Source organism: Diabrotica virgifera, chromosome 1 (assembly GCF_917563875.1).
Source record: "Diabrotica virgifera virgifera chromosome 1, PGI_DIABVI_V3a".
In the NCBI taxonomy this organism is placed as follows: Eukaryota; Metazoa; Arthropoda; class Insecta; order Coleoptera; family Chrysomelidae; genus Diabrotica; species Diabrotica virgifera.
The window spans coordinates 52,931,829-52,946,946 of record NC_065443.1 but is presented as its reverse complement, the minus strand read 5'-3'; the positions used below and the strand labels follow the sequence as shown (position 1 = coordinate 52,946,946).

Genomic DNA, 15,118 nt, shown 5'->3' with positions numbered 1-15,118 from the left:
GAGACCAGCCAAACGGTTGACCTCAAGGAAGTAACCAGAAGGTTACAAGCACGCACTGGCGACCCAAGCATAGCAATAGAGTTGAAAAACTCACCTCCTACTCGGTCCCACAATACCAAACCAAATTCGTCCACTAAATTATCCGACTTTCAATTAGTCATCACAGACATCGACCTAGATATCACAGAAGAGGATTTAAGCCAAAGCCTCAAAGAAATCAACTTCCCTTTCAATAAACTTCGTCGAATTGTCTCCAGACAATTCGACAAACCTACGAGGCTAGTCCGGCTATTCCTCGATTCCGAGGTGCACTTCAAGAGTGCTCTGTCCAGCGGCATCGTCATCGACGGGCTGGTCAGACCTTGCGAGGCACCAAGGAATCCTAATTTCGTCCGCCCAGTAACCAAATATTGCAGCCGTTGCTGTAAAAGCGGCCATGAAATCGCGGAGTGCACAAAAAGACAAGTGACTTGCCCTTATTGCGGCAGTGGCGAGCACAAGTCCACCGAGTGCCCTACCCAATCTAACCCTACATGCCCGATGCAAGGGCAAACATCCTGCCTGGCATCCGAGTTGCCCCAAAAGGCAGGAACCTGCTGCTTCTTATAAGGAGCTAAAACCTATTGTTGCTGAGAGAAAGGTTCCCTCAGCCAACCTAACAGAGGATGCGAAAATGGTGATGGAAATCATCACCATGCTATTGCTCAACGTCCTTCCTGACAGAAGAGACTCTATTGGCAAGTTCGCATCTCAACTCTGTGAAACTTACTTTGGTCACCGTATGGTACCTCATCCCAAGAACAAAGGGTTAGAAATAACCTTTGTTCCCATCCGCTAAATAAAATAAGTCACATTCAACTGTGTATTGGGTACAGTCAACTGTCAGGGTATTGGTAGAAAGAGAGCTTTAATTAAGCAAATGCTCTTTGATAACAACATACAAATCCTATCCCTCACCGATACCCTGTCCAAAACCGCGCCTAACTTTACAGGCTATACTTCATATCACCTACACAAAAGCCAGGTCAGCCGTGGAAACGGCTTGCTGATACATAACAGCATACCCACTTCCCCACACATCCTTCCCCCCCACATCCAATTTCCAGACCTGGATTTCCTGGCAGTTGACATACACGTACAAAATAACATCAAAATTACGATAATCTCCTATTACAAGCATCCAAATCAACCCCTTTCCAACCTGCTGTTAGAGTATTTTTCCACACTCAACTCAGCAGTGTTAATGGGCGATCTTAACTGCAGGCATACCCAATTCGGTGATAGTACAATAAATCCAGCTGGCAGAATGCTCTCAAACCTACTTCTTGATCTGCCAATATCCAGAATCACCAACTCCGAAGTCACGTTTTTTGGGCCGGCTGGAATGTCCATAGTCGATCATATCCTCTGCACAGATAATGTGCTGGGTATGTTCGACGATGAATGCTTCATTGCTGACTCAATAACCTCTGACCACCTTCCTCTGTTAGTTAAAACTAACTTCACAGAACCTCCGCAAATAAGACCTGTCATATATAGGGAAGATTATCGTAAAGCTAATTGGGAACTATTCCAAGACTATATCGATCATAACATTCCTCAGTTAGGTAATATGTCAACCATCAACGAAGTTGACACAGGAATCTCTAAAATCGAGAGCCTTCTACGGGAGGCCTCATCCTTAGCAATTCCAATAACTCGATACAATCTTTTTACTCCAACTCTACCTCCCAGAATAATCGCTAACATCAAAACAAAGCGACGACTAATCAGAGAGTACAAAAGATATCGAGACCCCCTCATCAAAACAGAATACAACCGACTCTCAGCGTCCATCAGGCTGGAGGTTAACAGGCTGAAACAAGCTCAGTGGAGGCATGTTACTTCTCAGCTGGACTATAGAGAAGGGAGTAAATTCTGGAACAAGTTCAAAATCCTAACGAAACAAAAATCTAAACATCATTCACATCTTGTAGTCAATAACGTCATCCTTAATAATCCACTAGATAAGGCCGAAGCTTTTAAAAGCTCTCTCCAAACAGCCTTCGTCTCACCCAACAACCCAAACTTCAACGAGCGACACAGACGCAATGTCGAAAGGAGAGTGGAAGAAATACTCCAAAACCCCCAACACATGGCAGCCTACCCTCATCCGATGGTGGCTCCTGTGGAGGAGGAAACCGTCAGGCAGATGTGTAACATAGGAAAAAACACATCTCCTGGCCCAGATGGTATCCACAGAAGGTGCCTCAAAAAACTTCCAGAGAGTATTATACCCCTGCTTACAAACACAATCAATGCATGTCTTAGGTTGTGCTATTTTCCAACTTCATGGAAAGTAGCCAACACAGTTATGATTCCTAAACCTAGGAAACCACCTACCAGCACAGAATCCTACAGACCTATTTCTCTTCTTAACACTCTAGGTAAAGTCTACGAGAGAATCCTCAAGGAGAGACTCGTAGAATTCCTAGAGACAAACCACATTCTCCCCAGTTTTCAATTTGGATTCAGAGCTGAACATTCCACACGTAACGCATTGATTGAAGCAGCCACTTTCATTTCCCAAACCATTAATGAGCATAGAAAATATGCTATAGGCATCTTCCTAGACGTCCAAAAGGCCTTCGACCAGGTCTGGCACCCAGGCCTGATCGAAAAACTCCACCGATTTGGACTGCCTGTAACATTTATCAAACTTATTCATTCCTACCTCTCCAATCGAACAATTCGCGTCAAAGTCGCTAACCAACTATCCACCCCATTTACTCCTCAAGCAGGAGTGCCACAAGGATCCATATTAGCTCCAATACTATACACAGCGTACAACAGTGACATTCCCCATCCCATTAATCGAACCTACTTTACGCCGACGATACTGCACTGCTCACTGCAGGCACTGCGCGAGGCACGCTAGGACGGCCCTCTGCCTTCGATAGGGCCCAAACTCTACTAGACAAGGTAGTAAGGTGGTGCAACAAATGGAGAGTCACCCTTAACCCAGCCAAAACACAAATGATTGCCTTCAGACACCCTCGTAGTGCTAAGTACGAAACAACCAGAATAACCCTTCAAGGAGAAGCTCTTGAATATCGTCCGTCGGTGGTCTACTTGGGAGTCCACTTTGGCAGGACACTCAACTGGAACATCGACATCCAACACACCCTAAACAGGGTACGAAACAGAGCTAAACTCCTTGGAGCGTTATCTGGAACGTTTGGAGGTACATCGAGCAAGACTCTCCTGCACACCTATAAAACCTTTATAAGGCCTATTATCGATTACAGAGCGCTCCTTTATGCTTCGCTAAAACAACATTATACTAACAAAATCCTCAGATGCGAGCGTAGAATTCTCAGAAAGTGCCTCAGGAAGCATTGGAGATATTCGTCGGTATTGGTACACCCACTCGCGAAACTACCCCCCATAAATGAGAGAATCCGTTCTCTCAGCAACAAATATGTCATAAGAACGATTAATGGTAACAACCAAAGGGCTAAAAATGTCCTAATCACCCCTTGCAATCGGCGAGGGCATATACTCACCGGGACTCCCAAAAACAAAGTTCCATTCCCTCCGGCCAATCTTCTACAATTGGCCAGAAACGAACTTCCCGATGAGTATTACGAAATACTTGAACAAACTCCCCTAATGTATCGCAGATAAACAACTGCATCCCCACACGCTGATCTAAGAGCCGTTCCTCTAAGGTGACAGATTTGGAATCCCCTCACTGACTGGTCGCTTGCTGAGCATGGCAATTTCTATCTTTCGCTCCTACAGCTTCTGCGCTAAAACCACCTTCTTAACCCAATCCACTAGCAATTCTGCTTCTCCACATATCATCGACGCTTCTCTCGCAATCTCCCACACTCCTGAAAAGGAGAATCCTTCACCCTGAAGAGGCTTAAGCCTAAACGGGGTATAAACGACGAGCTTTCACTTCACCATTTAAGGTTGCTGTCTAAAAAATACCAAGAAATTTTACAGAATCAACGGTACTGATCTGGCTGTTATTAAGAGGTAAGGGTTGAAGAGCTCCTTTATAAGACAATGCTACTGTTTTTTCTACGTTAAACGAGAGTAAATTAGAGTCAGACCAGGTTTTTATTGTAAGTAGATCAGAATTTATAGTAGCATGAGGAGTTGCAATATTTGACTTGCTCCAGGGGATACTGGTAACATCAGTAAAAAGAAAGAAAGACAAAGACAAAGCATGGGAATACACAAAGAAGTGAATCAGTGGAGCCATCAACAACACAAACCCCAAAGAAAAAATATTTAAGAAAAAACATTAAACGACTGAAAACACTTTCAACCTTTGAGAAGAACGGCGAAACCTTAGAAATGGCACATTAAATTCAGTACAAAAAGAAATAGAAGACACCATAAATACAACCATAAAACACTTGTGTAGAAGAGACAAAATTAATTATAATAACGACATGATGTGCACAACTAGAGGAACATGCTGACCACCAAAAATCTGGAGAACTTTTCTCAAAATTCAAAGATGTAGCGAGAGAATTTAAACCACAGACACAAATTAACAAAGATAATAGTGGAAATACCATAACAAACCCATAAGGTTTCGCAGGACGAATGCGAAATATTACAAAATACTATTCTCTAACAACGACCCAGACAATAATACAAAGATAATGAGTTATAAAAGGAATACAAATATTGAAATCAGAAATTAAGGCGACATAAAAACTCTAAAATTCAGAAAAGCAGAAGGGAAAGATGAAACAACAGCTGAGATAGTTGAAAAATGGGAGAGATAGGTGCTGTAGTAATCTTTAGAATTTGCAGTAAAATCTTACTCACATTTATTTCCATAATATATAAAAAAAGGTTCACCGACAGATTGCTGCAATTACCGTACAGTACCATTGATATCCCATGCCAGCAAAATACTTCTAACTAGGGAGCGGATTTATATGCGATCAATTTTGATGAAATATGCGCATATATATGCAGTAAAAAATTACGAAATATGGGCAAGATATGCACAAAAATTCAAAAAATGCGCATTTCGAGAAACCACAAACTTTCTGTTCTATTCTATTCTATTCTATTCTAGGCGGTCCTTTTATAGGGGGGGGGCGGCAATCTTATTTATTATCTTTCAAATAAAATCGTTATTTTTTATACAATGCAATTTATTCACATTTTTTACAAAAACTGATACCAATGGTTACCTATTTAAAATAAAACAACAATATCACTACAGGGTGTAACAAAAATACAGGTCATACATTTAATCACATATTCTGGGACCAAAAATAATTCGATTGAACCTAACTTACCTTAGTACAAATGTGCACATAAAAAAAGTTACAGGCCTTTTAATTTACAAAATGAAAATCGATTTTTTCGAATGTACCGAAAACTATTACAGATTTTTTATTGAAAATGGATATGTGGCATTCTGATGACAGTAGCATCTTAAGAAAAAATTAAAGTGAAATTTGGACACCCCATAAAAATTTTATGGGGGTTTTGTTCCTTTAAACCCCCCCAAACTTTTGTGTACGTTTCAATTAAATTATTATTGTAGTACCATTAGTTAAACACAATGTTTTAAAACTTTTTTGCCTCCTAGTACTTTTTCGAAAAGTCAGTATTTATTGAGATATTTCGAATATTTGTCAAATCCACCACATATTTGTATATGGTTAAGTACGATTATGGAGACTTGGTAATAATATGAACATTTATTTATGATTTGCATTTTTAGGGATATTTTGAACCATATTAAAAAAGAAGTCACATCTCGACAAAAGGTGCCTTTTCGAAAAAATACAAAGAGGCAAAAAAGTTTTAAAAACACTGTGTTTAACTAATGGTACCGCAGTAATATTTTAATTGGAACGTATACAAATATTTGGGGGGTTTAAAAGAACAAAACCCCATAAAATTTTTATGTAAACATATTGAAAAATAAGCCTCAACTCGATAAAAACTGCCTTATCGAAAAAATACTAAGAGGCAAAAAAGTTTTAATAATATTGAATTTAACTAATGGTACCACAATAATAATTTAATTGAGACGTACACAAAAGTTTGGGGGGGTTTAAGGGAACAAAATCTCCATAAAATTTTTATGGGGTGCACAAATTTCACTATAATTTTTCTTTAAGATGTTCCTGCCATAGGAATGCCACACGTCCATTTTCAATAAAAAATTTCCAATAGTTTTCGATATATTCGAAAAAATCGATTTTCATTTTGTAACTTCAAAGGGCTGTAACTTTTTTTATGTGCATATTTCTGCTAAGGTAAGTTAGGTTCATTCGAACTATTTTTGGTTCTAGAATATGTGATTTAATTTATGACCTGTATTTTTGTTACACCCTGTATATATAACTTCGATTATAATTCACTACAATGTGTTTTTCCAAATTTTTCACGAGGAAACATTTTCTTTGATCAGATAAAATATTTTTATATCTTGAAAAACTCCTTTCAATATCAACAGAAGTAATTGGGGCGCATTAAAATAACTTGTTAAAGACGAAAATTCTGCACCAAAATCAATTTCAAAATTTCCATTAAAAATTTCGCATATAATATGTCCTCCAAAGTTTTAAAGCCGTTTAAAGACGGGATCTGATATAAATCATGAATATTTCAATTTCCGTTAGAAAATCGTAAATCTATGTTTAAATGTGTAAATTCTCTTAACAATAGGGGATTTAAAAGAATCACCAGAATTATAGGTACCTATTAAATTGGGATACAAATTGTACTAAATATAATAAAAGTAAATAAAATTCGGATTTTCCGGTAAACCATCCTTCATCATTTTAACATCCTACAATCATTTTATAACGGCGTTCTATAAGCACTATAAGTACTTTGTGTAAAGATCGGGTATTTTCTAAGAAAAAATGAAAAGGCAGTGAATGAACCGTCTCTCTTCAGGTAGTTCTCGAATTAATAGATATCACTATAGCCTGTGCGGGGAAATATTTTGTGTCGAATTAAAACATTTATTTTTTTTTTGACCTAAATGTTTTTAAATATGCACAAAATATGCATGTTTCTTTAAAAATATGCAAAATTTAGTAAAGTGCTCAAATATGCGAAATATGCATGCAATATGCATTTAGCATAAAATCCGCTCCCTACTTCTAACCATAATCAATGAAAGATTAAAATCAATTATTATTCCACAAATGCTCCATTAACAATCCGAATTCGTCCCAGGTAAAGGAATAAGAGGTAAATTCTTAACCCGCGGTCATTGACGTTCTTATGATTAACAAGATCAATGACGTCTTAGATTTGATCTAAAATATTATTGTTCATTGTAAATTAAACCCAAAAATTAAGAAATATATATGTTTAATAAACAAAACTAATTATTAAACTCCAAACTAACTAAATTGAGCTTACGAATAATAAAATTTTAAATAAAAACGTAATCAAGTATAGATGTTATCAAAAATACATTGTTCATTGTAAATTATACCCAAAAATTAAGTACAGTCGGAAAAATGAAAGAATACCCATGAACGAACATATAAAACACGCTGTATTTTCCTGTCACCGTGTCACAGAGAAAATGGCCCAGCGCAAGTACATGTAATAATAATTATTTACTTGCGCTGGCCAATTTTTTGTATGACACATTGACAGGAAAATACAGCGCGTTTTATATGTTCGTTCATGGGTATTCTTTCATTTTTCCTACTGTATATAGCAGGGGTGGCCAAACTGTGGCTCGCGAGCCACATGTGGCTCTTCGAAGGATTATTCGTGGCTCTCAATAAACGTACCTGAATTACATACTATTAATTTTTTGTGTTGCAAAATGTCTTAAGTTACTGATAATAAATATAAAAGACTAACGCCCGGTTTCCGAAAGGATGATCATCTCAAAAATTATGTAATCGACGATTAACAATAGATTAAATGCGTCAGAAACTTCAACCAAACTAGTTTTAACAACAGTCGATCACCTGACAAAAGATTAATCGTTAGTTAACAGCCGATCATGAGTGTTTTGAGTCTCCGAAAGGTCGATTAACCAGTTTCGCTTGTCAAACGGCGGCGGCGGTAAAAATGGACTGTTACCTAATCTGCGACTATCCGTCGATTAACGGGCTGTTAATAGTTTTTTTTAGTTTTTTGATTACTGTAATTAACAAATACCAGGAAAAAATTGTCAAATAACACATATATAAATGATATAAATCATATTATTTAATAAAAATAAGATTTTTTATGGAAGAAATAATTTAAAATATTTATTTAACTTGCAGAACATGGATATCTCGGACATTTTTTATATTTGAGTAAATAATTTATATTTTTTTTCTTTTAAAAATGTAAGATAAGAAGGAGGCTAGACTCATAGAGCTATTTTTTGAGAGGCCAGAGTTCTAAAAAGCAGAACATAATGATTATAGCGATGTAAATAAGAGGGAAAACGTGTGAGAAATTATAGCAGCTAACTTTGAAGACAATAAAACAGCCGGTAAATAAATTAAAAATAAATATAAAAAGTAAATATATAGACCAAAAATAAAAATACGATTATAAAATATTATAGATCATAAATAAACTGTTTTATATCTCCAACTCGCGTCACATTACCTAGCCTCATTTTTAAAATGCTCTCGTTCAATTCTTGCTCCAAACAAAAGTGACAGTACGTAAGAGAGAATGCACCTTTAGAATCTAAAGATACAAGTTTGGATTTAGAGGTTAATATAATTGAAATTTTGAAGGATAACAGCCAATTGTGACAGTATCGCTACCAAATTGTATGTCAGATCATCGATTACATGATCTATGATCATGCAATTTTACAATAATTGGCGTTTGAGAAACCCATCACAGGTTAACAGTTGATCAAATCTGACAGCCGATTAGATGATCGGAGATTTGAATAACGTTTCGGAAACCGGCTGTAAGTGTAACATCAGGACTTGGACACGGAGACCCTTTATCACTGTTGCTATTCAATATGGCCTTAGAATATGTAATAGGTAAAATATCATCTGAACTGACAGGAGGATTTTCGAATCAAGGATCAAAACTATTGTTGGCCTTTGCTGATGATATAGGTTGCTCATTCTACAAGAGACGTAAGAGAGGTGTTTTCACAACTCGAAGAAGAAACAGGTAGTCTAGGCTTTCGAATAAATGAAGAGAAGGCGAAATACACGCTAGTAACCAAAAATCCAAGACCAAGAGTTAGGCAGAACATAACTATTAATGACCACAACTTCGAAGTAGTAAAAGAGTTTAAATATCTAGGGCGGTAATCACAGATGACAACAACATATAAAAAGAGGATAGCTGCGTGGAATAGAGAATTATACTCCCCATCATCATTTATTAAGATCTAAGCTGCTAAAAAGACAATTTAAATTAAGACTGTACGGCCAAATATTTGAAATCAAATTTCTCAGAATGATATTTGGCCCTCAAAGAGATGAACGATTTAACAGGAGAATGTAGAAGGGGCCGCAAAGCTGAATTGATGAATGTGAAGGTGCTGTGAAGTGTATAGTACTGAAAACATCGTCAGACATATAAAAGCTAAGGTAAGATGGTCAGGTCATGTGGCAGATTAGAGGAAGACAGAGTGTTAAAGACGGTGTTTTTGAGAGACGATAGAAGATCAGTAGGCCGTCCCAAAAAAAGATGGAAGGATGACGAAGAATCGAAGCATACTGAATTAGTAAAGGTTGCTTGTAGAATTATTTTCATATTTGAAACAACGATGTAAATCATTTTATTTCACTTTTAAATAATTGTTTAATTGCGGTTCGCGAAAAATTTCAAATTTTGAAAAATGGCTCGGACTATCAAGGAGTTTGGCCACCCCTGGTATATAAGTAAGTTAAGGAAAATGTAATGTTGTTTAATAAACAAACGCTCTTTCAGCCTGTCGCTGACACCCAGCCGGAAACAAGTGCACTTAATACAATTGGCACGTGGTGGAGAAAGCATTAATGAAAGTGTGCTGTTGCAGATTTTCCGAAAAAAGAAGTTATGAGGAAAACTAAAAATTTGTTAGATTTTTCTAACATGGTCAGTAATCGCGGGTTATTATTTGTCAAATTATAGAAAAATGCCGAGAGTTTAATTTAGAAACATATTTGTGCTTTGTTGACTACTTCAAGCCTTCGATAACGTAAAACGTGAAATGAGATAAAATATGGCATATATTTGGAGAAATGGTGATGCAAGAATATCTAATACAGTTGAGTCCGCGAGTCTTTACCCGTGCGTCATCGTTTAAAGCATACGAAATAAGTCGGAAATCTATTTCACGCAACAACAAGTGACAGAAAGTGGCTGCTATTCTGATTACGGGTTTTATTATAAAATTTGACGTTATCAAATATATAGAATGTCAAATGTAAGTTATGCAAAATTTTTGTGCAGAATTACAGCTACATTTGAAGTAGCTTAATAAATTCTTTTATTATTATTGATTAATAAATAAATAAACAATTTATAAAAAAAATTCAATAACATATTTTATTTTTGTTATTTTATTCACTTTGACGGAAATCTAAACACAATCATTTCTTTACTGTGCGAATGACGTTAGCTTTGTATGTTTTAAATATTAATTGCCAAAATATAATTATTTGCCTTAAAATTTCAAAGCCCAATATAAAATTAGTTGTGAAAACAACTGTTTGTGTAATAGAAAGAAACTTCAAAACGCAAAAATTCGACAAAAACCGCAAAAAATTAACTGACTGACAGCCATAAAAGTAAATAAAGCAGAAACGTCAAACAAATTGTGCTTAAAATATGAAAACATACCGAATCGTCTTTTTTTGTACCTATCTCTTTTCAATGCACTGTGTCTAGATGGTTCATAAAAATAACATGTGTTTTTACTTAATAACAAACGGCAGCTGGTTTGTCATGAGTTTCATGCGTGGAAGAGAATGATGCTAGATAAAAAGTATGTGTTTTATCTCGCCAGGTATTAATGACGCACGGGTAAAGACTCGCGGACTCAACTGTAATATATTTGTTACAAGAACTGTATGTAAATAATATCGCTAACGTAAGAATTAATAACGTGGTTTCGAAAAACTTCAAATTGAAATCTGGAGTTCGTCAGGGATCTGTAATATCCCCCATTCTATTCAATATACAGGGTGAGTCACCACTAACGGGACGAAAGATTACAGCCAAATGGTAAAAGATTTTTAAAAATTTTTAAATTAATAGTTTGTAAGTTGATAAAGCTACATTTTAAAATTATTATGAAATGTACAGGGTGTCCCAATAAATGGCGGCGTATCAAAGTTTTATTTATTCTTAAGGAACACCCTATATTTTATTGCATTTTTTAATTGTCCGCAAAAAATAAGGTATAGTTTTATACGGCTTCTCTATACCTATGTACAGAGTGTTCTGAGTTATGTTGACTTTTCTTAAAATGTTTTAAAAAAAAGACTTATTCGTAAGTTATTTATGAAATTATAAAACAATTACTTTTACATCTAAATAGTTGGATATTTGTTGAATGTATTCCATGATTGATTATTACACATTTATTTACAGGGTGTTCAAAATTTACAGTTTCATTATTGGATTATTCAATGTGTCCTATGATGCTTATTTTAAATAAAACACCATGCATATTAGTAAATAATTATACTAAACAAATTTACCTCTTTCGAATGGTATATGGATGTCCTATACCTAGGTCCAATAGTTTTTGCGTAATTTACAATTACTTAAACTCTTAATCTGTAAATAGATTTTAAAACAAAATATGGTAGTTATAGAGGAGTGCAATTAGAACGAAAACATGCAATGTTTCGGAGTAATTCAAACAAGCTTATATTTTTCTAAAACTTTTTTTGTTAGTTTATATACATGTTAAAGTAAAAAGTTCTACTCGCAGATTTGGCCGCTAATTGTTTATTAATTTTTTAAATAATATCAATTGTTTTGTATAAATAATTTTAAAAATATCGTTGAATTCATCATTTTACTTTAATCAAATATGTTTCTATTTTGTTTTTGGTTATACAGAAGCTCTTATACAGTATGTTTGCGTAGCTAGGAACCACATGGAAAACTTTTTTATTATCAATTTTACCTGGCGGCTTTCGTAGATAGCGTGATTGTTCATTTTTAGGAAAAATTAAATTTGAATATTATACACGGATGTTTATATTTTTGATAATTACCAGACCATACTGTCATAAAATAACAACGTCATGTTTATAATAAACATGACAATATTAAAAAGTCACATTCTAATGTTTTGACAGTTCTCTTACGTCAAAAATTTGACCTACGTAATATCGCTTTTGTAGTAAAAATACTATATAAGACATCCCTACACCATTCGAAAGAGGTAAATCTGTTTAGTATAACTATTTATTAATATACATGATGTTCCATTTAAAATAAGCATAATATGATATATTGAATAATGCAATAATAAATGAAACTGTAAATTTTGAACACTCTATAAATAAATGCATAATAATCAATAATAGAATACATTTAACCAGTATCCAGCTATTTAAATGTAAAAGTAATTTTTTTATTGCTTCTTAAATAACTTGAGAACAAGCCTTTTTTTTAACTTTAAATTTTAAGAAAAGTCAACATAACTCAGAACACTCTGTACATGGGTATAGGCCTTGTAAAACTATACCTTATTTTTTACGGACAATTAAAAAATGCAATAAAATACAGGGTGTTCCATAAGAAAAAATATAACTTTGATATGTCGCCATTTATTGGGACACTCTGTATATTTAAAAATTATTTTAAATTGTAGCTTTTATTAACTTACAACCTATTATGTAATTTAAAAATTTTTACAAATATTTCACCAATTTGCTGTAATCTTCCGTTCCGTTAGTGGTGACTCACCCTGTATATAGTGAACACATTACGCGTCAAATTTTAGAGAAATGGCAAGGTGGAGGAACTTTAAGAGAAAGAAAAATCAAAAAACTACATTATGCTGATGACATTGTTATATTGACCTCTTCACCGGAACAACTCGAACAGAATATGAATAGGTTGGGCACTAGTGGGCACGGTGAGTACGGAGTATGGATTGAAAATAAATATACGCAAAACCAAAGTAATGAATACTGATCATCGACAGAATCAGAAACAACCAAAGAGAGAAAAGGAACATGACAGGGTACGAAGTGGTCAGAAAATTTAATCTTAGCGTGTGCTCACTACGGAGACCAAAGGATGGTATCCTATCCTAGAGCATAGTATCCTACTCTTCATACTCGTGAATTCTGGCATTCAAAATAATGCATTTATTTTACATAGCCATCGATAATATAGTTTGGATCGCCAGGTAAAATAAATACATTATTTTAAATGCGAGAATTCACGAATATGAAGAGTAGGATACCATGCTCTAGGCTAGGATACCATCCTTTGGTCTCCGTAGTGAGCAAACCCTTTAGACGCCGTCATCACTAACAGTGGAGGATGCGAAGACGAGATCCGTCGACGAACATATTATTATGTGGAACACGGTTAGAAATATGGAATGGATACGAAAAATATGAAACTTTAATTAGAGCTTATGCAATAACCAACATTAGAAAATTAATGCTTAATATATAGTCCGTTCGCTATAACCTTTCCCATGCGGACTATTCATTTTCAATCAAATTAAGTCAAAACATAAATTGAAACGTACGTCGATGTATATATACATTTTGTATACTGTATACTATATACTACATACATCGGCGTACGTTTCACTTTCTGTTTTGACTTAATTTGATTGAAAATGAATCGTACCGCATGGGAAAAGTTATAGCGGATGGACTATACTTACATATTATCGAAAATGTATGTTAGTATTAGAGGAATCCGCTATTTTTTATGAACAGGTTGCCGTGTAATATATTTTTTAAAATACTAGTTTTCCCACTTTAAAATTTCTTAAGTAATTAATAACAGCTTCTTTAGTTTTTTTACAAAAACATAACTTTGTTGTTGTTTGTGAATATCTATAAGTATACTCAGTATACTATCTATAAGTATACATTAAATTTGATTAAAAATTTTCTTTTTTCTTTCAGACCAGTTATTCTGACAAAGGACCAGTGGTGAGTGAAAATTCTATAATAAATAATTCCAAGTAGAATCTTTTTATAGAGGTATTGTTATAAATATTACCTAATTGTTTTTATTTTGTTGTAGCCCACTAATGGAAAATTTTTGAATTTCCACCATTTAACATTTTACGTTGGAAACGCAAAACAGGTAAAGTACAAGTTTTGTTATATTTTCATTGAACTCCGTTCTCTCAACTTAGATGCATTTTGACAGATTCAGAGTAGGAAACATACAACACAAAAATTCCTACCTCACACTATTAATAGCAGAGATCCTTTATTAAAAAAGAAGAATTATTGGAAATAGTGGGAGTGTGAACTAAATTCATACAATTTGGTGGAATTTATTTCCTTAAAATATTTTTATTTTGTACAATAAATCATTTTATCATTTGTTAGCAATGCAGTATATTATAGTATAAATAAATAATTATTGATTGGCATAAGATTTATGTGATTTATGTGTGTTTACTCTTAATATTATCACTGTCAAAATGTAACTAATTTCGCAAAAAAATAATTTCTAAAATTGTGTCTGAGATTAGCGAACCGACTATGTATATATTTTTCAAAAATTATACTTTCTATATAATAAACATTGGGTTTTTATCTTTTGTTTTAAATACACACAACGGCAAAATTAACGGAACACCTTAAAAATGGGACATGTTAGATGTCTCGAATTTCCTTAACCTGATGTCCGATTTGAGTGATTTTTTTCGTGACCAGACACCTCGTAACGCGACAGTTCGTAACCGGACAGTTGGTAACGGACAATTCGTAACAGCGACAATTCGTAACGGCGACACTTGGTAACGGCGACAGTTCGTAACTATACAAATTCGTAATGGACAATTCGTAACGTCCAAATTGAATTATTCTGTTTAATTTTGTTAACGTAGAAACTAACTGTTATTACAGTTATAATTGAAATTATGTTTATCAATTTAACGAATCAGTACGGAGATAAACATGTTTAACACAGTTTAACAGTGTATATTAAAAGTCTT

The 15,118-nt window shown here is 34.5% G+C and overlaps 1 protein-coding gene across 2 annotated transcripts in view; it reads left to right on the top strand.

Moving 5' to 3' along the window:
* LOC114324960 (4-hydroxyphenylpyruvate dioxygenase) overlaps window positions 1-15,118 on the top strand; it is an 87,124-nt gene that overhangs the window by 13,882 nt on the left and 58,124 nt on the right. For both annotated transcript variants that reach the window (XM_050655346.1, XM_050655312.1), the window contains exons 2-3: window positions 14,073-14,099; window positions 14,194-14,256. In XM_050655346.1, the coding sequence (XP_050511303.1) occupies window positions 14,073-14,099; window positions 14,194-14,256 (90 nt within the window). The remainder of the gene's footprint in view (window positions 1-14,072; window positions 14,100-14,193; window positions 14,257-15,118) is intronic.